The sequence below is a fragment of the Leucoraja erinacea genome, chromosome 31, assembly GCF_028641065.1.
Source record: "Leucoraja erinacea ecotype New England chromosome 31, Leri_hhj_1, whole genome shotgun sequence".
NCBI lineage: Eukaryota > Metazoa > Chordata > Chondrichthyes > Rajiformes > Rajidae > Leucoraja > Leucoraja erinaceus.
This window is the reverse complement of record NC_073407.1, coordinates 11801514-11824249: the sequence shown is the minus strand read 5'-3', so window position 1 is coordinate 11824249 and position 22736 is coordinate 11801514. Positions and strand designations below refer to the sequence as shown.

The 22736-nt window shown below is 41.6% G+C and overlaps 2 protein-coding genes across 2 annotated transcripts in view; both read right to left on the bottom strand.

Annotated features, from left to right (window-relative positions):
* The window catches only part of LOC129711921 (arrestin domain-containing protein 1-like), a 45682-nt gene extending 30110 nt beyond the window's left edge, over positions 1-15572 (bottom strand). The window contains exons 1-2 of the mRNA XM_055659950.1: positions 15217-15572; positions 3074-3184 (exon numbers count right to left, since the gene is read on the bottom strand). Coding sequence (XP_055515925.1) covers positions 3074-3184; positions 15217-15334 — 229 coding nt within the window. The 5' untranslated portion in view covers positions 15335-15572. The remainder of the gene's footprint in view (positions 1-3073; positions 3185-15216) is intronic.
* The window catches only part of LOC129711920 (histone-lysine N-methyltransferase EHMT1-like), a 243372-nt gene that overhangs the window by 155728 nt on the left and 64908 nt on the right, over positions 1-22736 (bottom strand). The gene's annotated exons all lie outside the window — the stretch shown is intronic.

The window sequence follows — 22736 nt, the reverse complement described above, 5'->3', positions numbered from 1 at the left end:
GTCTTGCTTCTATCAGATGCTAAATTGCCTAATTGTCCAATTTACCAATCTTCCAATCTAATTGTTCAGCCAATCCCCACACTCACTCCTTACCTTCCTTCCTCTGATGAGCTTGGAAGTATGTGCTTTGTTCTACCTCCACTCAAAGACATATGCCTCCTTTACCATCTTATCAGTGAGCTATGAACTTGGACAGCAAGATCCCTCTACATATCAATGCTGTTAAAGGTCTTGCAATTAATTGTATACTCTCCTGTTACATTCAACCTCCCAAAGTGCAATACCTCACACTTGCTCGGATTAAACTCCATTTGCCATTTCTCCAGCAATTTCTGCTTAGGTTACCAAACCCTTGCTTTATCACGACTAACCACAATTATGTCTACATGCAGATGCAATTCCGATAAGCTTCTGTAATCATCTTAATGAAACACTAGTTTATCGGTTAAAGGAAAATTGGGACTTTGATTAGACTGCCCAAAATAGACTAAGAAATGACCTTGGGAGCTGGTTGATGAAATGACCATGATTTTTGTGGCACAATATTACTACATTCTGAGTTTGCTCTCTAAACCATGGCATTACTCATACAAATATCCAAAACAAAAAAGTTAGCCTTACAATGCTCCAAGAAAATGTGCTAGAGGTTACTATTTTCAAATAAAATATAACTTTAGAAAGTCCAATTTACAGAAGGATATCAATTTTATCATGTTGGTTTACAATCTTATTATCTCAGTAGCAGGAATTAGTACAATACTAATTGCAAAAAGCTTACACCCATCCATTTTCTCATTCCTCAAAAGACTGCGCACATGTAATCCAGTGAGTGATTTATCAAGGAACTGGTGAATCACTGATGACTCTCAGAAGCAGAATTTCACCAGAATCTTATGAAACATATGTTTTACCACGTATGGAGTCAACTATAGAGCCCCAGTTATGATGCTCATCGCAACCTGACAATTCAAATTCAAACTATTATCCAAAACACACTCAATAGAAGAAAAATCAAAAATGCCAATATTACTCTGATCAGGGTACATCCGTAAGGAGAGAAAGAGTTAATGTATAGGACTGACAATCTTGTGAATGGCGATAGTAGACCTCAAACTTGAACTTTATTGTTGCAGAAGTGGTCACAACTCCTGGTATTTTCTTTATATTTCCAGAATATTTTACTTTTGCATATTAAGAAATTATATGTGAAAAACAAAATTATTTCTTAGTCAACTTGGTTCCTTCATTGCAAATCTGGTAAAACCATTAGAATATGACTGTCTTTTAAGAATAAATAGCAATAACCAACAAAATCCAGCTCATTGTTTCAGGTTCTCTTGCCCCCAGTCTACACTTTTCAGCATGACTGTTCAGTTTTGAGCCTTCTCAAATTATTTCACATTTGTCTTCACCTTATAAAAGATATTAAACAATGTGCTCAAAAGCAAAATACACAGCATCACATACTCAAACTAAAAAGTATTTTAATATTACAAGATTTCATTTATCCTGTTTAAATAATGATATGAAAACACATGGATGCAATGGCATTAGGAAGTTATTAACAAAGTCTCTGAAATTAAAGTATAGGTGTGTCTTTTTAGAATACTGCACACAATAATGTGACAAAGGGGTCAAATTTCAAATTCCTCCAAAAAAATTGACAAGCAGTTTATTGGGTTCGTGACTAACATAGTATCAACAAAAAATATAAGAAAAGATAGCATGTTGATGGCAAGTTTCCAAAAATTGCATCAGAATACACGTACATTTTGTGTAATGGTTGTCGAGTGGTGTCCATCAGTGACCTGGTTGGCACAGTAAGTGCACGTATTTCTTATTCCTTTCTATGTTTATGAATACATGGGACAATAAAATCGCAAACACCGTATCCACTTCATTCACCTGATCATGTATTAGAATACTGCATCCACCTGAGTGGATACCGCAATGCGCGTTACACATCATACACACAAACCTATGTTGCGGTGGACACTCAAAGGTTTGGTGTCCCAGGAAACGAACGTTACATTATTAGCGAAAACCAAACATTTTTACCAATGTGATCTAAACGATACATTACCTTATGGATTTGAGCTATATCGATGGCCTATGATTCGTCAGAAGGTTTGATTTGAGATGATATTTTAGTAAGAAAAATTTCTCCGTAACGGTCGTTGTGGAGCTTAAGGAAGTTGACACGAAGGAATGAAGTTAGCGACTTGGTCCGTACGAAAGGTAAACAAGAGACAGTGTGTTGCCAAATTGAAGATTGGCTCAGTTTCTTAGTTTTGATGACCAATTTATGTCCACATTTAAAAAAAAATTGAATTAAAAAAGTCGGAAAATATATCGTAAACGGTCATTGCGTAGTTGACACCGCGATGTTTTTGATATATTAAATTGGAAAATAAGAAAAAATAATTAACTCACCCAAAAATCGCTACTACCATAGGATACCTCGTTGGGTTTTTGAAAAGCATTAGAGGTTTGGAGCCTCCGTGGTTTAACTTACAGAGAGGTACCGACCCCGATAACGGTCGTTGTGACAATGGACACCAAGCACAACGACCGTTACGGGATCTTTGCTAGGCGGAATACCAGACATGTTACTGTAATTTTTCTCCAGGTATTGATGAAAATATTCCAGGTATTGATGAAAATATTTCCCTAGATCATTATCAAAACGTAAATGTATGAGGGGTCATATGAAGTTTATTTGTGAATTAAATATTCATGACTAAATGTAGCAGAGTTCTTAGTGTCACATTTCTGGTGTCCAAAATGGTGGTAAAATGATGAAAATTTGTGTTATGCAAAAGGTTTTTGACTTTCGGTCTTGAAGTTATCTAATTTATATCTGTTATTTGTAAGGTTTTACATGATTGGTAGATTTTTGTTAAGAGCAGTGTAATGGTGTAAAAACCTGAATAATAATCTTGTTCCTCAAAATCTCTCCAGTATTGTAAAAAGACACATAGACAATCAAGATAATGAACATGCAAATCAATGTAAATGTTAAATAAACTGTCTCGAGTCCGTTAAATGAATGAACCGGAAACGCAGCTCTTACCCTTTTCCGCAACAACAAGTGTGCTGCTGAAGTACTGTTCCTCCACCTGCCAGGCTGTGTCATTTGCTTTGTTGGCAACCCCACATGATCCAATGCAGTTGACTTTCACAGCTGTCAAAGAGTGAAAAATGGACATAAGTAAATAAATGTTTGAAGCACGGTTTAGTAAGCAGTACATGAGCAGAGGTAAAATAGTTCAAAGGAACATTAATCTTCACACAAAGAAATCATTGGTAATTCCATCATGTTCAAAGTTCCGTAAAGTTGCAAGATTGGGCCAAAAATGTTAGTGTATATTGACATTGACTAGGTGGAATTCAATAAACACCAGAGAACCCCTGCATCACCTTCTTTGCAAATATACATGCATATGCCAAATTTTCTTGCACAATCAATGTAAAGATCTTCCACTTCTCTATCCTCTCCTCTATAATTACTTATAGTAATATATTTAATTCAAATCTGGTCTCAACCATAAATTAACTTCAATCTTTCTGCTGCCCCAATTAACACTGAATAAAAACCTATATTTTTAAGCAACAGAAAATGGGCCTCATTCTATTTTCAAAATGATCTTTGAGATATTGACTAAAGAATGCTGAAAGAACTCCATTTATCTTTTTTTCATATCTTTCAATATACATGGAATCAACACCCAAAATTACTAGTATTTTATGAAAGAATATACAGTTTTGCCTTGATATAGACAAAAATGCTGGAGAAACTCAGCGGGTGAGGCAGCATATGGCTTGATATCATTGTTTAAATATCGTTAACAAAATACTGAAAATATTTTGAACATCCATTCATCCTCTCATTTAAAGTTTTCAGCTAATAAGTAGAGCCCTATTTGTAATAAATTGTTCCCAAATAAAGCAATGTAAATCTCTTCAATTTGTTTTTATCAAATACTTTTCAAACTTCAGAGTGAAACTTCAGTTATTTCATGAAAGTTATATGGTATTGTTATCCTTTCATGTACTTCACTATTGGGTGACCCTGAAAAAAGTTCAATCTCGAAATCCACATTTCTTTAATAAAGCGCAGTGCTGCTTGGCAAAGATAATAGAATGCTGTTTTGTTTTGTTTAAATTCCATCCCTTGTATTAAAAGGAGCATTACTTGTTTTGGAGGCTTAAAATTACCATCGACTATAAATATTCATTTTTGGTCAATAGATTTTATATGCATTCTGTAGAAAGCTACATATTGGAAAAGCAATTTCTTTCATCAATGATCTATTCCTTTAAGAAACGGTGTGGTCAGGAAGAACAAAAGTCTTGTTACAAATATACGGTGTTGTAAATGAGCCCACATCTGAAGTATTGTGTACAACAGAGCATATTAACGTATGGCATCTCTGTGTGGTATCTCAGCTGCACGGAGGCGGAGAGGAGAGTTCTTCAGCGCGTCATCCACAGAGCGCAGAAGATTATTGGGACACAGCTACCAGCCTTGGAGGGCATCTACCGCACACGGTGCCTCAGGAAGGCCGTCAGCATCCATAAAGACTCCTCACACCCTTGTAATGGACTGTTCGAACTACTTCCCTGTCAGACGTTACAAGGCCTTTACGCCTGAACTTCCAGACTCAGGAACAGCTTAATTCCCAGAGCAATAGCGGCTCTGAACCGGCCCTGCTGAGTGCCCCCCACCCACCATGGACTGTCTCCCTCGGATGGTCACGTTGCACTGACACATCTGCACTTTAGTCTGTTTGAACTGTTTTGACTATTTTACTGTTTTAATGTTCTTTTTACAAACCATGTTCTCGGGGTATCTAAATCTAAATTTTATTAGTTATTTAAGTTATGACATCGGATGGAAGCTGCATACCAAATCTCGTTGCACTTATGTGCAATGACAATAAAATATATTATTATTATGGCCCTTCTTACATAAAGAAGTACATTTTTGCCTTGGAGATACAGTACAGTCATAAAAATTTCCCACGTTCATTTATGGAATAGGGAAGTTATTCTCATATCAAATGGGCTAAACCCTTTAGATTTTTTATAAATGAAAGGTGACCTCATTAAGATATACAAGATTCAGAGAAGACTTTACAGGGTAATTGTTACAGGTTGTTTCCTGGACATTTTTAAGAAAACAGGATAAAGAATTAAATAAAAATACATTTCTTTATGGATAGAAAGTATTCTCTACTTCAGGGCAGTACACCATCACTTCCTACAAGGCAAAATCAAGTGGCAACTCAAATGACAGCGAGGCATCATTCTCGGACGAGCTCAATGCGTTCTACACACATTTCCAAAGGGAGAGCACAGATGTGCCTACTTGAGCCCATAGGCCCCATCTCAGTCACTGAGGCCGATGTCAGAAGATCCTTCATGAGGGTGAAACCTCAGATCTGATGTTATACCTGATTGCATTCCCAAACCCTGCACTGACCTAACTGGCTGCAGATTTTGTGGGCATCTTAAACCTCTTGTTACTGAGGTTGCCACTTGATTTAAAAGGGCACATGGTGCTGAAATTCTTTTGGTTGGTTATGGCACATATCAACATCTCAGTAAGAACCTGGATCCGGCATAATTTGCCTGCCGTCACAATAGATCAACAGCGGATCCAATCTCATTGGTTCTCCACAATGCACTAGACCACTTGGACTATAAAAAAGACATAAAAAGACAAAAAGTCAGGCTGTTGATCGTAGACTGCAGCTCAATGATCGTCACCATCTTCCCCTCCAAACGTGTTACCAAGCTCAGGGATTTGGGGCTCTCCGCATCCCTTTGCAACTGGATCCTCAACTTCCTCGTCAATAGAGCACAATCAGTACAAATTGATAGTAATACCTCGATAACCATCAGCACAGGGTCACCTCAAGCCTGTGTGCTCAGCCCCCTGCTCTACCCGCGACTGTGCTGCCAGACACAATTCCAGCACTATCTTTAAATATGCTGAAGACCCACTGTTGTTGGATGCAGTACAAGTTATATAGGAGGGAGATCGATTGTCTGATTCCATGGTGCCAGAACAATGGACTACAACGTGAGCCACAACAATAGCCGTGTCAACCAGACCGTGTGGTGGGTGATGGGCTTCGCTGGCGCACATTGTGAGCCAGGGTGGTTTCGGCAGGTCTGTCAACTATAACCAAAATCTACTATAAAGGTGTCTGTTAAAACAAGTGTTTATTGAATTGTCAATTTCTCTTCAATTACAGGAGAGTGGGAAACAATTGGAAACAAAATTCAAGGTTATTACTATACTTTTCCAAAGCTTCTAATATATTCTAGAAGTCTGGAACAAGTCATTTATCGCGAATCAAGTTATACGCAGCTTAAGAAAAGAAGAGGAACTGAACCTTTTCATAATACTAAATCCAAACAAGTCACACACCTCATGAAAATATTTGCCTGGAGGTTTTTGAATATTAGAGAATACATCTGAATATTTTGGGAAGTGGAAACATCTGTTGGCCCGTCTCCAAATAAATGTTGCATCTCCACATTCCTGATTCTATCCTATCACCCCCACTGTCCAATCCCTTTCCACCTACGTCCAAGATACCTCACAAAACCTTTAACTCTTTAATAAGTTTCCAGGCCGCTGTTCATTCATCTTTATCGAGGATGTTCAGTTCCTCTACGCCTCATCCCCCACCAGGAGGGCCGTAAGACTCACCGATTTTTCCTCGAACAAAGACTCAACCAATTTCCCTCTACTAACCAAATATCCTATAGGATCTTTGCTACTAACACTCTCTTCCGCCTAGTGGAACTTTTCCTCACCCTCAACAACTTCTCCATTTGGCTCCTCCCACTATCTCCAAATTAAACTCTGGGCCGAGTCGCTGAGTGGCCTCTGTCCATACAGCTTTTGCTAAGTCTGCACCTAGTTTCAGTGCATTCCTCAGCACATAACCCTGCAACCTGAGAAATACCTGTCTGCAATATTCTGTTCAGAACATCTCCTTGAACTGCAACAACAGGTTATGGGCAGCTAAGTTTGCCTGGGGGTTCCAGGAGATTCCATGCAAAGGATTGACCTCTAAAGAGTTTTATAAAATTATGAGGGTGACAGATAAAATTAATGTTCATAACCTTTCTACCCAGGGTTGGGTACTCTAAACTAAAGGTATAGATTTAGAAGAGAGGAGAGATTTAAAGGGTATTCGGAGGTAGACACAAAATGCGGGAGTAACTCAGCAGGAAAGGCAGCATCTCTGGAGAGAAGGAATGGGTGACGTTTCGGGTCGAGACCCTTCTTCAGACTTTTAAAAGGTATTCAACGGGCAATCTTTTCACACCAAGGGTGGTGGGTATATGGAATAAGCTGCCAGAAAAAGCCATAAAGGTAGAGACAATATCAACATTTAAAAGACAGTTGGAAGAGAACATGGATAGAAATTTATCAATGGAGTACAAGCTAAATACAGGCAAATGTGTCTAGCTCAGATAGACATCTTGGTCGGCATGGACAAGTTGGCCTAAAGGGCCCGTTTCCTTGCTGTATGACAATGACAGTAGTTTTACTCCCCTTAAAGGCTTGCCAGAGCTCAATACATGCTGCAACATTAAACATACCCGTTCCTGGGAAGTCTTGTAGATAATACTGTAAATGATCTACAGAAACTATTCCCATTTCTGTACAGCATATTCCTGAAGGGAGTATAATGTTTAGTTTAGAGATACAGCGCGGAAACAGGCCCTTCGGCCCACCAGGTCCACGCCGCCCAGCGATCCCCAACACCAACCTACACACTAGGGACAATTTACACTTTAACCAAGTCAATTACCTACAAACCTGTACGTCTTTGGAGTGTGGGAGGAAACCGAAGATCTTGGAGAAAACCCACAGGTCACGGGGAGAACGTACAAACTCTGTACAGACAGCACCCGTAGTCGGGATCGAACCCGGGTCTCTAGAGCTGTAAGGCAGCAACTCTGCCGCTGCGCCACCATGCCGCCAATTGTCATTTGGCAGGACAGCTTTTTAAGGTGTAAGCTGCACACGGAATAAAAATATCTACCATTCAGATCTTACTCATTTCCAAAAAGGTGAAGTACATTGCTTTACCCTATCCCTTTGCTTCTCAAATCTAGCTTTAAGTCCCTTTTTGATTGGCACAATACAAAGTATTTTGCCTTCCTCCCTGTGATTCAAATGAAATTTGTTTGGACAATCTGGTCCAGATGTAAAGTTTAGTGCATAATTAATAAAATGGCAGCAATATTCAAGGCAGCCAACAGGTTAAATAATATAGAAAACAAAATATCATAAATGTTTGTTGTTGAACAGACATTTTCAATAAATAAGCAATTAGCATCTCGAAAGAAATCCAAATATTTTTATGAAATAAAACTCTATACCACGTCAAAATTGAGAAGTTGGTCAGAGCACAGTGCAATAATTAATTTTGTTTTCCTGTCTTTAAAAAGAGGCAGTTCTACCTCCCATTAATTAGGATAAAGACTATACTAGGCAATAAACTAAAATGTATAGGTGACTGATGACTGAAAATGTTCATTCAATTTCCTGGTAGGTTGCACTCGATGCAACCATTGGCTTCTGAAGCCTATTGTAATGGATGTCTTCCTGTAAAAAGACGGCTCAGGCAATAATCAGATAAAACTGATTCAAAACATCAAAGCAAAGACAATTTAGAAGCTGATTGAAGGAACCACAACTTGAGCATTGTGCAGGTTCTCAGAGAAAAGGCTGGAGGGTAACTTATTTGTTGTACACAGCATTTGCAATGTGAACCAATTCTTGAAGCTTCATTCTTGTAGCAATAAGAACCTCAAACAATCAGATCATCGATCAGATTATCTGCGTTTAACTCTTGGATGATAAATAATTAGCCAGAATATGGAGCAAATTCTTACAAAATGCATTGCATCTTATACACCCAACAAAGGACATAGGTGGTGCCTTGTTTTAATGTCTCATCCAAGCCAGCAACTCAGATTTGGAGTTCAGCTTGATCACGTGTTCAAGTCTCTGGACACAATTTTCTGGCTCAATAAACAAAACTATTATCATAGCTGTTCGAAAATTGCTATATGTTGGGACGATGCAAGACACAAGAGATCAGGGAATGCATTGAAGGCTGAAGAAGATTGTACAGTCAGAGTAAGGGATTATTGTGAAGATCCACAGACAAAGATGAGGGCCCTGAATTAAGTTTGTCAAGAAAAACAGAGTGGTGTCTGTGTACTTCACAAATAGAACAGAGGCAGATCTAACACCCTGTTGTAGAAACTACTTTAAAAAAAATGTACTGATTTGCATAAAAACCACATACACATATGCTACTCGATGAACATAAATTAGGTAAAGTAGCAGACCAACAAACATTCAATATACACATACCAAACTGCAACTCAAGCTAGCATGTACTGGCCGTTGGTTATTCCGAGTGTAATACAAATTAGACCAACTAAAAATCTATCATGTCCCACGACCAATTTCCATTCATATTGGCTACACAGAATATTTAATAACCCTTGTAGAAGGTAAATTAGAGAAGTTAATTGAGCACCCTGTTGAAACAAAGTTGGCTGGCAGTCAAATTGTTCCATTTTGCTTGAATGCGTAACCAATCAGTCAGACGACGAAATTGCTTAATTAACTAGCTTCAATGATTTTTGGTCCAGTAAACAGATTTCCCAGGGATAGTGTTACACACAGTGATCGGAGTGTCCTGGAAAAGACTAATGGTATGATTTTGGTTGTGCTTTGATTTAACACCTCATAGACAGGATGATGTTTCAGCTTGAAAGTCTCTGTGGATCCTACCTCTCGCATGTTATACCAGATAGTCCAACACCGATAGACTATCCAATAGATCAGGGGTGTCAAATTACCGGCCCGCGGGCCGAAGGGGTCCAATCCGCCCCGCGGGATGATTTGGGGGGGAAAAAAAGTGTATTCACGACCATTTATTATGTATCTGTACGGCAGCCGCTCTCTCTCGTCACTCTCTCTCTCTCGCCACTCTCTCCCACTCGTCTGTGCTACCTGCTGCGTGGCAGGGGCGCTCCCATCCTCTGCCCCGTGATTGGCCCGCGGTTGCCATGGGGACGGTTGCCCTCAGCAACCGCTGTCAAACAGACGAGATGGCGGCGCTGAGCTCCCCTTAGCCTCGGGCTGGCTGACTGATGCTCGCGCGTGCACAGCTTATTCAGCCCGCATGAAGTCGCATTTTGCCCAATCCGGCCCGTGACCCAAAATGAGTTTGACACCCCTGCCATAGATAGTCCAATACCCAAGTGTTATTATTTTGAGTCCTATCCGATTCCAACTTTTGTCTCATTATTTGTTTCCCTCTTGGCAGACTGCTCATTTCATCTAGATCTTGGAGGAACTCACTTATCAAGTTAAATACCACCTAAATACCACATAAACCATGGTAAACATAATCAACAAGCAGCCAAAATCTGTCCCTTCCTCCTTCTCTGCAATCACATCGCCACAATTTCAGTTATTTACAATGGAGTGTTATTCAATCTTGAATGGCTCCTCCAGCCAAATGTATCTTAATTCCAACCCTCGTGTTGCAGAACCATCAAGACTCAAGTACTTTAAGCAAAGTTTATTAGCATGGACTGAGGACCAGTATCACATAGAAAACAAAGAGTCAGAATGAATGGTCATTTTCAAGCTGGTAATATGTGAATTGTGGAGTGGCCCAGGTTCAATTCCTAACCCTCAACAGCTCACTGTTATATCAATGGCCTGGAGTAGAGGCAAAGGATGGGTTATCCAAGTTTGCCTCACAAAGCCAGATAGCACTGACAGTTGATTTTCTGTTTGCCCAAATCTGGCTGTCTGAGATAATTAGACAATTTGATAGGATAAACAGGGAAATACCTCTCTTCATGAAAGGCGACAAAAAGGATGAAATCACATATTTGGAGAAAGGCAATACTCCAAGAAAACCTGGATAATTCTAGCACCAATTGCCCCGGAAAGCTATTGAGGCTTGAAGTTTAATAAGATCAATAGAGTTTAAAAGAAGGGTATGAAAAACACAAAAGGAAGCTTTGCCGTTCAGAGCCTACTCTTCAAGATTCAACAACATAAAGGCATTCCCCTACCATGTCTCGGTACCTGCTGATCCTTAAACTAACAATTCCATAATATCCAAAACATCTATCAAGCTCAGCCCTGATTACACTCAACAACTTGTGCAACCACATCAAAAGGTGGAAATTTTCACAAAGACTTACAGTACTGACAGAAGAAATTTCCCAACCCATTTCTAATAACCTTATAATCTCATCAATTTATCTTGTATTTTTTTCACCACAACAATTTATTTCCTTCATTCAGTTCCTTGTTTTTGCTAGATTTTTAGCTCACTGATATTTCTGGCATGCAGACAGAGAACAACGCAGTTGTTTAATTAATTTGCTGTTTCCTTATTTTCCATTATGAATTCTCTTGTCTGGAACATTGCCTTTTATTGTGAAGGAGTTGCAGTTTAAGAACAGGGATGTTTTCTTTCCGTTATATAGGGTGTTGATGAGGCCACACCTGGTATACTACGCAGTTTAGGTCTCCTCGCCCAAAAATCGATATGTAGCATTAGAGGCAGCTAAAGGAGATTCACCAGGCTATCTCCTTGATCAAGAGGGTTCTCCTATTATGAGAGGTTAGTCAGGATGGGCCGGTATTCCCTGAAGTTAATGAGAAGAGGGGCGGGGACACAAGACTGTAGAATCTTGAGCAAAAGACAAAATGCATCATGGAGGAAATGGACAAACGTTTCAGTTTAAAATGCTTCAAGAATGAAGAGTGATTTTATTCAAACATACAACACCCTAAGCGGACTTGACGGGTAAGTATTGAGATCTTTTAACCAGGAGATATAGTTAAAAGATATGGGGTTGGTTATTTAAAATTGAGGCACTTTGAAATGTCTTCTGTCAGAACATATTGATTCTCTGGTATTCTCTGCCTCTGTGGTTGGCCTAGGCCAGATCATTAGATACATTCAAGGCGCAGGTAGAAAGTAAGGAATTAAGGGTTATAGCTGTCTGGTACACGAGTTCAGGCCAGCAGAAATTATTTATGATCACAGGGAACGCATGTTTGAGAACCTAATGTCTACTTTTGGCCCTATTTTCATGTGAAGGGACACGCATTTTCCCTCACGAACTTTTCTCTTTTTTACATATCTGTTGATGCTTTTACAGTTTGCTTCAACTTCAATAGAGCCCTACATCCCAAAATGCATCACTTCACACTTCGATAGATTAATTTCTACCAGTCATTGCCCTGGCCAATATACAATTTGATCAATATCATTTTGTAGCTAAGACTTCACTAAAAACACCACCATCAATTTTCACATAATCTGCAAATTATACATTGATATTTAATTATTTAATGTATATAACAAGCACAACAACATCCTATCCAGATGCATTGCTGATCAGTATGGCAACTGCTCTGCCCAAAATCACAAGAAATTAAGAGGTGTGAGTACAGCCTAATCCATCACAGAAACCAGCCTCACTGCTATCGACACCATTTATATTTCACGTTACCTCAATAAGGCAGCCGACATAATCAAGGACCATTCACACCCTGGTCATTTTCCCTTCCCTCCTTTCCCATTGGATTGAAGATACAAAAGATTTAAAACATGTAACCAAATTCTACAACAACTTGTTCCACACTGTTATCAGACCCTTGAACTCTTTACATGCTAGGGATGAATTTCAGGATCTTCCAACCTAACTGTACCTGCAACACTAAATTATGCACACTGTTTAGTTTTCTCTTTCACACTACTTATAACACGCTGGATTACATACAAAACAATTTTCACTATCTCAAATATTAGACAATAATAAACCAATGGCAATCCTCACAATAACAAACATCCACTATCCCTGTCACCTATTGACAAGCCTACTTTGATCTAAGGCAATTTGGCAAATTGGATACTATTTCCCAAATTGACTTGATTCCAAAGGGCTCCAACCTTTTGGAGCAATTCCAATTCTACGTCATGATCTACTGACCCAAGATTGTATCTCACATCTGTAGTGATCTCATCCATTATTAATACCTTTATCCAACTTCCTTTTCATTTTTCCCTATGCTTACCAATTGCTGAATACTTTTATTCAGCCCAATGTGGTTATTTCTCCATAATTGTAATTAGACCATATGCATTTAAATCTATTTCATTAATTCATCTAAATTGGTGTGAATGCTGCAAGGAGTCAGATAAAACACTTTTAATTTCATCATTTTTTTGTAATTCCAGACCATATTTACTGGTGCCTTTTATTTCTGCTACTTATTTTGTTCAGTCTGAAGGAGAGTGCCAACCCGAAACAGTGTCTGTCCATTCCCTCCAGGTGCTGCCTGGCCTGCTGAAGTCCTCCAGCACATTTTGTTTTGCTCAGGATTCCAGCACCTACAGTTTCTTGGGTCTCCATTTATCTTGTTACTATTTTTCTATCTTCCCCACTTCTTGCTTTATTTTTCCAGAATAAATATAAAAATGCTGGAAACACTCAACTGGTTTGGCAGAAACTGGGGAAATAGAAACAGTTAACATTTCAGATCTGGAATCCTTCATTGCAATTGGGAAAGAGAGACATAAAATTAATCTAAAGTGGGAGAGGTATTTAGAGTGATGGAAATATCTATACTAGGCAATGTGTTAACAGGATCAGCTTTCAGATATTAAGCTTCATTCTCCATATAATGTATTGTAAATAGGCAAGGAAAAAAAAAGAGCAAAATGCTAACAATTTTGCTTTTCCCCTTGCTGAATTCCCCACTAACATCCCCTTGCCAAACAAGTTTGGCAGGTTCTGGCCTCAAATTCCTCTGTTCTGAAGAAAGCAAAAATAGAAGTAAATGTGTTTGAAATGCTGTTGCTAATAAATGCATATGCATAACTTAAATTTCTACCATATAAAATGTTTAATCTATCATTTAGACACATCTGTATTACTACACTGGAGGCAGAAGAGACTGCAAATGCACACTATCCTACACACACCAGGAACATTTTTTAGTTGTACCAAGCCAATTAACCTACAAACCTGTACGTCTTTGGAGTGTGGGAAGAACCAAAAAACAAGAGGCCTGGAAAAACCTAGCAGGCTAGGCAGCTGTAGGGAGATGAACAGATGTATTGGGTTAGGATTTTTTCAGATTGAAGGTCTAAACCCAAAACATTGTCTATCCGTCTCCCTCTCTAGTTGGTGCCTGACCTGCTGAGTTCCTCCAGCAATTTGCTTTTTGTATTATTATACTTGTTGACTCAGTGAGATGTCACAGTGACTATGCAGAAAAATAAAAGTACTTATCCAGCTTTCATGTTCATGTCGGAAGAAATGAACCTCTCTCCAGAGATGCTGCCTGTCCCGCTGAGTTACTCCAGCTTTTTGTGTCTAACTTCATGTTCTTATACTGTGTTATGGCCTTCTGGAAGCCGACTCTGGTCCATAGGTTTTTGTGACCCTTTAACGCCTCTTATAATAGCCTTCACCATAATGTATAGTTGACTTTCATTTTTAAACACTACCTCAAATACAGAGTTGGTGGAGATTACACTGAGTGGGTTTTAGGTGAGGTGAAGGAATTAGGTCTCGGGTCAGGTGCCTACTTGCTCGACACCTACTCGTGAGGCACTTGTGATGTTTTTGAACATAGTTCATTCAGTTTGTGAAACAAATAGCGATTACTCAATTAGGAGTTTGTGATTTTTATGACTGTTTAATCGGTGCGATAAACAAAACGATAGAGGCAACACAATCCGCCGCTTTAAATACAAATTGACGGAATTAAACCTGCAAACTCCCCCGCCCACCCTTCTCCCCTCAACAGGTTATCGTTGTCCCGCCCACTACCCCCGCATCCACCGGCTCTCTCACTCCCCCTCCCTCCAGGAGCTCTTTGCACCAGGCTCTGGTCAGCCCTCGTCCCTTAACTCGCCCCAGCCCAGGCAGCTCCCAGTCCTGAGGGCTACCGTCCTTCCCTCTGATGGCCAGCGATCCCGCGTCTCCACGGGGCTGGACACCCCACTAGGCCAGTACACCCCCTTCCCAGTTCCCCGTCCCCTCTCCCGGCCGCAAGTTGATCCCGGCGGCGGGGACACCACGACCACCACCGGTGGGGCACGCTGCCGCTCACTGACTGACCTTTGAAGTTGAGATGCGCGGCCAGCTTGATCCTCACTTCGCCGGCGATGAGCTCGCCGGGGCCATACACCACTTTGTTGTTCCTCAGCGTCAACAGCAACTCCTGAACTTTCCCCATGGCCGCCCGCCCGCCGCCGGACTCTGCCGTCACCCGCGGCGCGCGCCCGTCCGTCCTTCCGCCCGCCGCCTGACGTCAGCGCGCCAACAATCCCGCACGAGGCTCCGCCAGTGACAGTTGGCGGAGCCTCGGCCTAACGGTGACCCGCTGCCCCAGACAAGGTAGTGTCCGTTAGTGACGGTGACCCGCTGCCCCAGACCAGGTAGTGTCCGTTAGTGACGGTGACCCGCTGCCCCAGACCAGGTAGTGTCCGTTAGTGACGGTGACCCGCTGCCCCAGACCAGGTAGTGTCCGTTAGTGACGGTGACCCGCTGCCCCACCAGGTAGTGTCCATTAGTGATGGTGACCCAGTGATCCAGACCAGGTAGTGTCCATTATTGACAGTGATCCAGACCAGGTAGTGTCCATTAGTGACAGTGACCCGCTGCCCCAGACCAGGTAGTGTCCCTTAGTGATGGTGACCCAGTGATCCAGACCAGGTAGTGTCCATTATTGACAGTGACCCAGTGATCTAGACCAGGTAGGTAGTGTCCATTAGTGACAGTGACCCGCTGCCCCAGACCAGTATTGTCCGGTAGTGACGGTGACCCAGTGATCCAGACCAGGTAGTGTCCGTTAGTGACGGTGACCCGTGCCCCAGACCAGGTAGTGTCCGTTAGTGACGGTGACCCTGCCCCAGACCAGGTAGTGTCCGTTAGTGACGGTGACCCGCTGCCCCAGACAAGGTAGTGTCCGTTAGTGACGGTGACCCGCTGCCCCAGACCAGGTAGTGTCCATTGGTGATGGTGACCCAGTGATCCAGACCAGGTAGTGTCCATTATTGACAGTGATCCAGACCAGGTAGTGTCCATTAGTGACAGTGACCCACTGCCCCAGACCAGGTAGTGTCCATTAGTGACAGTGACCCAGACCAGGCAGTATCCAGCGTTAGTGACGGTGACCCACTGCCTCAGACCAGGTAGTGTCCATTGGTGACGGTGACCCATTCCAGGTAGTGTCCATTAGTGACGGTGACCCGGTGACCCAGACCAGGTAGTGCTTGTTAAACAGTGACCCAACATAGAAACATAGAACATAGGTGCAGGAGGAGGCCATTTGGCCCTTCGAGCCAGCACCGCCATTCATTGTGATCATGGTTGATCATCCACAATCAGTAATGCGTGCCTGTCTTCTCCCCATATCTGGTGACCCAGACCAGGCAGTATCTGTTAGTGACAGTGACCCTCTGCCTTAGACCAGGTAATGCCCATTAGTGACGGTGACCCGGTGAGGCCAGGTAGTGTCCGTTAGTGACAGTGACCCGCCGTCTCAAACCAGGTAGTGTTCATTAGTGACGGTGATCTGGTATCCCAGACCAGGTTGTGTCCGTTAGTGATGGTGATCCAGACCAGACAGTGTCTGTTAGTGATGGTGACCCAGACCAGGTAGTGTCCATAGTTAAGGTGATCTAGACTAGGTAGTGTCTATTAGTGATGGTGACCCAGACCTGGTAGTGTCCGCTAGTGATGGTGACCCAGACCAGGTAATGTCCGTTAGTGGAGTCCGGGCCCCGGGTGGCGACCGAGACCGAGTCTGTGGAAAGGTCTCGACTCGTCACCCATTCCACCTTTCCAGAGATGCTGCCTGTTTCGCTGAATGAATCGCAATGAATACTCCAACATTTTGTATCTATCCGGTTTAAACCAGCATCTGCAGTGCCTTCTTACACACCGAGACCAGGCAGCCTCCGTTAGTGGCGATGACCCGGTGCCTCAGAACAGGTAGTGTCCGTTCGCGGAGTCTGACCCCGGGCGGTGACTGAGACCAGGTAGTCTCCGTTACTCTGTTAGTAGAGTCCAGACACCGGGCGGTGACTTGGTACCTCAGACCAAATAGTGGAGTCTGACCCCAGGGCAGTGACTGAAACCAGGTTGTGTCCGTTATGGGAGTCCGGGCCGGGGGTGGTGACCGAGACCAGGTCATGTTTGTAGTGGAGTTTGACCCCAGGAAGGTGACAGGGAGCCTGGGCCTAGTGGGAGGCCAGACCAGCAGTGACCTGGTACCTCAGCCAGGTTAGACAAAATGTTGGAGTAACTCCGGGAAAGGCAGCATCTCTTGATAGAGGCAATGGGTGATCTCTCGAGTTGAGACCCTTCTTCAGTGGCGGACTGGCCAGGGTGTCAGCTTGCCCGATGGCAAGTGGGCCCCTGATGAAGTGGGCCCCCTATATCAAGTGGGCCCCTGATGAAGTGGGCCCCCTTTGTCTCCTGGCAACCAATATTTTTAGACCCTGTCCGCCCACTGCCCTTCTTCAGATCCCTCAGACATTGTGAAAAATTGCAGCAGGATCTTAATTGGTTAGCCAAGTGGGCTGAGGAATGGTTGATGGGATTTAATACAGAGAAATGTGAGGTGTTACATTTTGTGAAGCTTAACATGGGCAGGACCTACACAGTGAATGTTAGGACTCTGGGAAGTGTTGTAGAACAGAGGGATCTAGGAGTGCAGGTGCATGGTTCCTTGACGGTGGAGTTGCGTGTAAATGTTCAAAAAGGCTTTCGGCTCATTAGGCTTCCATCAGTCATAGTATTGTGTATAGAAGCTGGGAGGTCATGTTGCGGTTGTATAAGATGTTGGAGAGGCCGCATTTAGGGTATTGTGTTCAGATGTGGGCATCTTGTTATTGGAAATATGTTGTCAAGCTGGAAAGGGTTTAGAGTAAATTGTCAACGATGTTGCCAGGACTAGAGGGTCTGAGCTTTAGGGAGAGGTTGAGTCGGCTGGGACTCTATTGCTTGGAGAGCAGGAGGTTGAGGGGTGATCTTACGGAGGTGTATAAAATCATGAAAGAATACATCAGGTATAATACAGAGTCTCTTGCCCAGATTAGGTGAATCGAGGACCTGAAGACATAAGTTTAAGGCGAAGTGGAAAAGATTTAATAGGAATCTTGGTAACTTTTCCACACAAAGGGTGGTGGGTGTATGGAACAAGCTGCCAGAGGAGATAGTTGAGAACTATCCCAACATTTAAGACAGTTACATGGATAGGACAGGTTTGGAGGGATATGGACCAAATGTGGGCAGATGGGACTAGTGCAGCTGGGCCATGTTGGCCAGTGTGGGCAAGTGGGCTGAAAGGCCTATTTGCACTGTATCACTCTGACTCCATGACAGATTTGGATATAGTTTGGTCTTGCAGGTCATCACTTTGAAGCATCAAATTAATTCATCTTACCACAAAACTGCCTCAGCTAATGAATATTTCTGTTTAATTTCAGATTTCCATCATCTGCTGTAGTTGCCTCTGGCCAAGATTCATCCCTCAATCAATGTTATTTAAACAGACACAATAAGCTGGAGTAACTCAGAAGGTCAGGCAGCATCTCTGGAGAAAAGGAATAGGTAACATTTCGGATCGAGACCTTTCTTCAGACTGAGTGTCAGGGGAGTGGGAAAGAGAAATATGAAAAGGTACATAGAACAAATGAATGTTAGATATGTAAAACAAATCAAAGTCAGCAATGACAATCAAGGAAAAGTGGAGTCCACAATGGTCCAGTGTTTAGCTGTGGGGAAGGTGATAACGAGTGATGCAAACAGTGAAACTCAGCAGAACGATAGTGAAACTAGTATGATGATGAAAAAGCTACTTATCTTAACTTTAAACCAGGTTCGCTTCTTAATAAACAGACACCACACAAACGGTTTGGTAGACCAGTTCAAAACTTTACTTAACATCGGCCGATGGAAGGGAGGGAGAACGCCAGTCAAGTGACTAACACAGACACTTGACTGTGCTCAGTCACCTCCTCTGAACAACAGAATTACATTGCTTTAAATAGGTTTTTTGTCCCCTTATCACATTCCACAGACATTAGTCATGGTCAGAAGTACTGGAAAAGGTTTCCACAGAATGCATCACATCAAACCTTTTTTTTTACATGGTACAAGATATACTAAAAACATTGTCCATTTGTTTTATCTCCAAATAGACCACCCTTGCTCTGGTCGCTGCTTCCTCTGTCATTTGGTCCCTCATAAACATAGGTTATTTGTTTACAAAGATGTGACTGTTTATTTCTCTCTTCCTTTATCGCCTCCTCCCCATAAACATTGGTTTATGGCATCTCCCTGTGAAGATATCTCTCTAGCTCCTTCACTTGGGAGACAATGTTATCTCACACACCCCTGCAACCTGAGGCAAGCCTAATTTGAGACTAAATATAAGCTGTAAGCTAGCCCAGAAACCAATTTAATATCTTCTTATATTCTTTACTAAAATTCAGCTTCATCATTCCATCCTTTTATCAAAATTTTGATAACAACTACAGTCCTTCCTGAGTACATACGAAAGACCATAAGCATCTCATCAGACAATTTAATAGTACACTAGTAACACAATCAATTCATAGTGGACAATCGTTCCACAAGTCCCTCCAAACATTTTAAATGGCCACCAACCTCCCCCGGACGTGACACTATAATATACTACCATAGGACAGGAAAAGGATCATAAAAATTGCTCAGCCTTTATTCGGCTTCGCTTGGAATTCCCTGTGTGCTGGTGTAACTGGTTCATGCTTCTCTTGTGTGCACTGCATTTGCAACATAACAATGCCCTGTCACAAATATACTGTTTCCTTAAAATACACCAGTGCCTTGGTTGTGGCAAAAACAGGTAGATTTAACTGGCCTTTGCAGACCTCTTACTGTCTGTAGTCAGGGTATCTTTGCTGCGCTTGTCATGTTTGACTTCAATCTTGTTTAAAAGGAGGTGTGTACCATCCTTTAAATGTGGGTTAGTCCGCAAGTTTGCCATTCTGAAGAAAGTTCAGTCCATGTGGGCTGGGCCACCCCAGAATAAAGGAACATCAATAGCCCATCGTCCTTGTTTCCACAAACTGTTCACAGTCAATCAAATGTATCCAGCGATGATGATCTTTCATCTTTACAGCAGTTCATGTTGTTAGCAACACTTGGTTGTTTCTTTTCAATACAGTTTCAATTTCTTCTTGTCCCAGCACCCCCATCGTATAGCTTTTATGGCTCCCAGCAAAGCTCCTCCAACCTGGGAATGTAGATCTGGCAAGACATGGGTTAATTGCCGACCATACATAATTAGTTAATTGCACAGGGCCTGTTAGTGGCTTCCCCCCACTCTCCAGGGGTAATAAAAAGTTGTAAATCTTGTTCACCAGCTTAGTTTCACCAGCACTTTTGTCCCCCTTTGATCCTCCATTTTCCTTCTTAACACTTCCCTGTGAATTTATTCTTTAATCCTATTATATCCGAAGAGGCTCTCTCCACCTAAATATTCAATTCTCCAAATATGTTCTCTTCCCCAATCTACTTTATCTTCTCACCTTTCATCCCTCATTGTGAGTTCCCTCAAACCTCCGTTTTTAAGTCATAAAACAATTATTTCATCTACCTTCATTTCTCTCACACAGCCCATGCTTCAACATCTTTGTTTGCTTGAAAACAGTAATCTTGCTTCATTTGCATTTTAAAAGACAACCTCTGTTATCATATCAAAACAATCTTTTCCAAAAGAACTCATTCAGAATCAGTAATCAATAATACATTTACTTTTCTCTGTAATTTTGACATTTCCAATCTCATTTAACACTTTAATCGGGATGAGTCTTTTTTAAACTTGGTTCAAAAGATCTATAATCATCCAACACATTAGCACACCATAACCTTTGTAAATTTGCATTTTAAAGGACAACTTCTTAAAAAGTGACACACAACTTTGCTCATTGCTTCGAATTTCCCACATTCCACATACAAAAACATTGTTTTACAAGCAGTACATATACAAAAACATTGTTTTACCAGCAGTATATAATATTCACAAATAATTCACAATAAAACATGATTTTTAAATCTCATTTACATCAATTTATAGGCCAAATGGAAGGAATTTAGTGTTCAATTGCTGTAAATTAAAGTCTATTTTAAATTGGCTTTCTAGTGGGTTCCTGTCTTCCTTTCCCATATCAACACCTCTGCTTATTTAATTGTCTCAACATACCATGTTCCCCCTACTGGCCAAGCATCATCCCCTAACCGTTTGGTCAACTTGTAACTTAACATTCTAAATTTCTTATTATACTTAGGATTCAAATAACACATATATAGGACTGGTTTCCAGAGCATTCCCCATAGATAGATAGAAAGAGAGAGAGAGAAAACAGACTTCTTAATTCCGAATCGATCCAAATATATCAACCAGGCCGACTCACTAAATGAGACCCCAGTTTCTCAACTTGGCTGACTTTTTAATTCCGAATTGTTCCAAATATATCAACCAGGCCGACTCGCTACTCGAGACCCCAGTTTCTCAATTTGGCTGACCTTTTTTAACTCTTTAATATACGACCCAAGTGTCTCAACGAAGCCGACTTGCTAACCAAGACCCCCGTTTCTCAACCTGGCAGACGTCTTAACTCTTAAAATAAGCCCCAGGTGTCTCAACGAAGCAGACCCGCGAACCGGGACCCCCATTTCTCAACCTAGCAGACTTCCGAATTCTTTAATATACAACGCCACTTATTTCTCAATCCGACAAAGCTTCGGATGTCTCAATAAGCCAGACGCACACCTCAACCCCCGTATCTCAACCCGACAAATCACGGATGTCTCAACGAGGCCGATGAGCCCTTAGTAGAGAGAGAAAAAGAGAAAACAAAGAGAGATAGACAGAAAGAGGAACCACTCACGTCCTTCTTAACAATATACATAAGACCTTTCTTAAAAATACATACACAATTCCGTCTTAAAAATACATACACAATCCCTTCTTTAAAAAAAAAAACCCCACATAAACCCCAACTGGTCTTACCGTTGTCTGTTGCTAAGAACCTCGGCAGGGAACCAATTCAATTTCTGATGAAGGATCACAGATGTGACCGGGAGTTTCTAGGGAGTCGGTCTTACAAGGGGACCGATAGAGCTCAGTTATCTCCCTTCCAATCCCGGCAACCTCCGCAACCTCTTGCACAGTCAGCCGTTGATGTGGTCCCAGCGAGGCCTGCATAACTACGCCAATGAAAAAGCTACTTATCTTAACTTTAAACCAGGTTCGCTTCTTAATAAACAGACACCACACAAACGGTTTGGTAGACCAGTTCAAAACTTTACTTAACATCGGCCGATGGAAGGGAGGGAGAACGCCAGTCAAGTGACTAACACAGACACTTGACTGTGCTCAGTCACCTCCTCTGAACAACAGAATTACATTGCTTTAAATAGGTTTTTTGTCCCCTTATCACATTCCACAGACATTAGTCATGGTCAGAAGTACTGGAAAAGGTTTCCACAGAATGCATCACATCAAACCTTTTTTTTTACATGGTACAAGATATACTAAAAACATTGTCCATTTGTTTTATCTCCAAATAGACCACCCTTGCTCT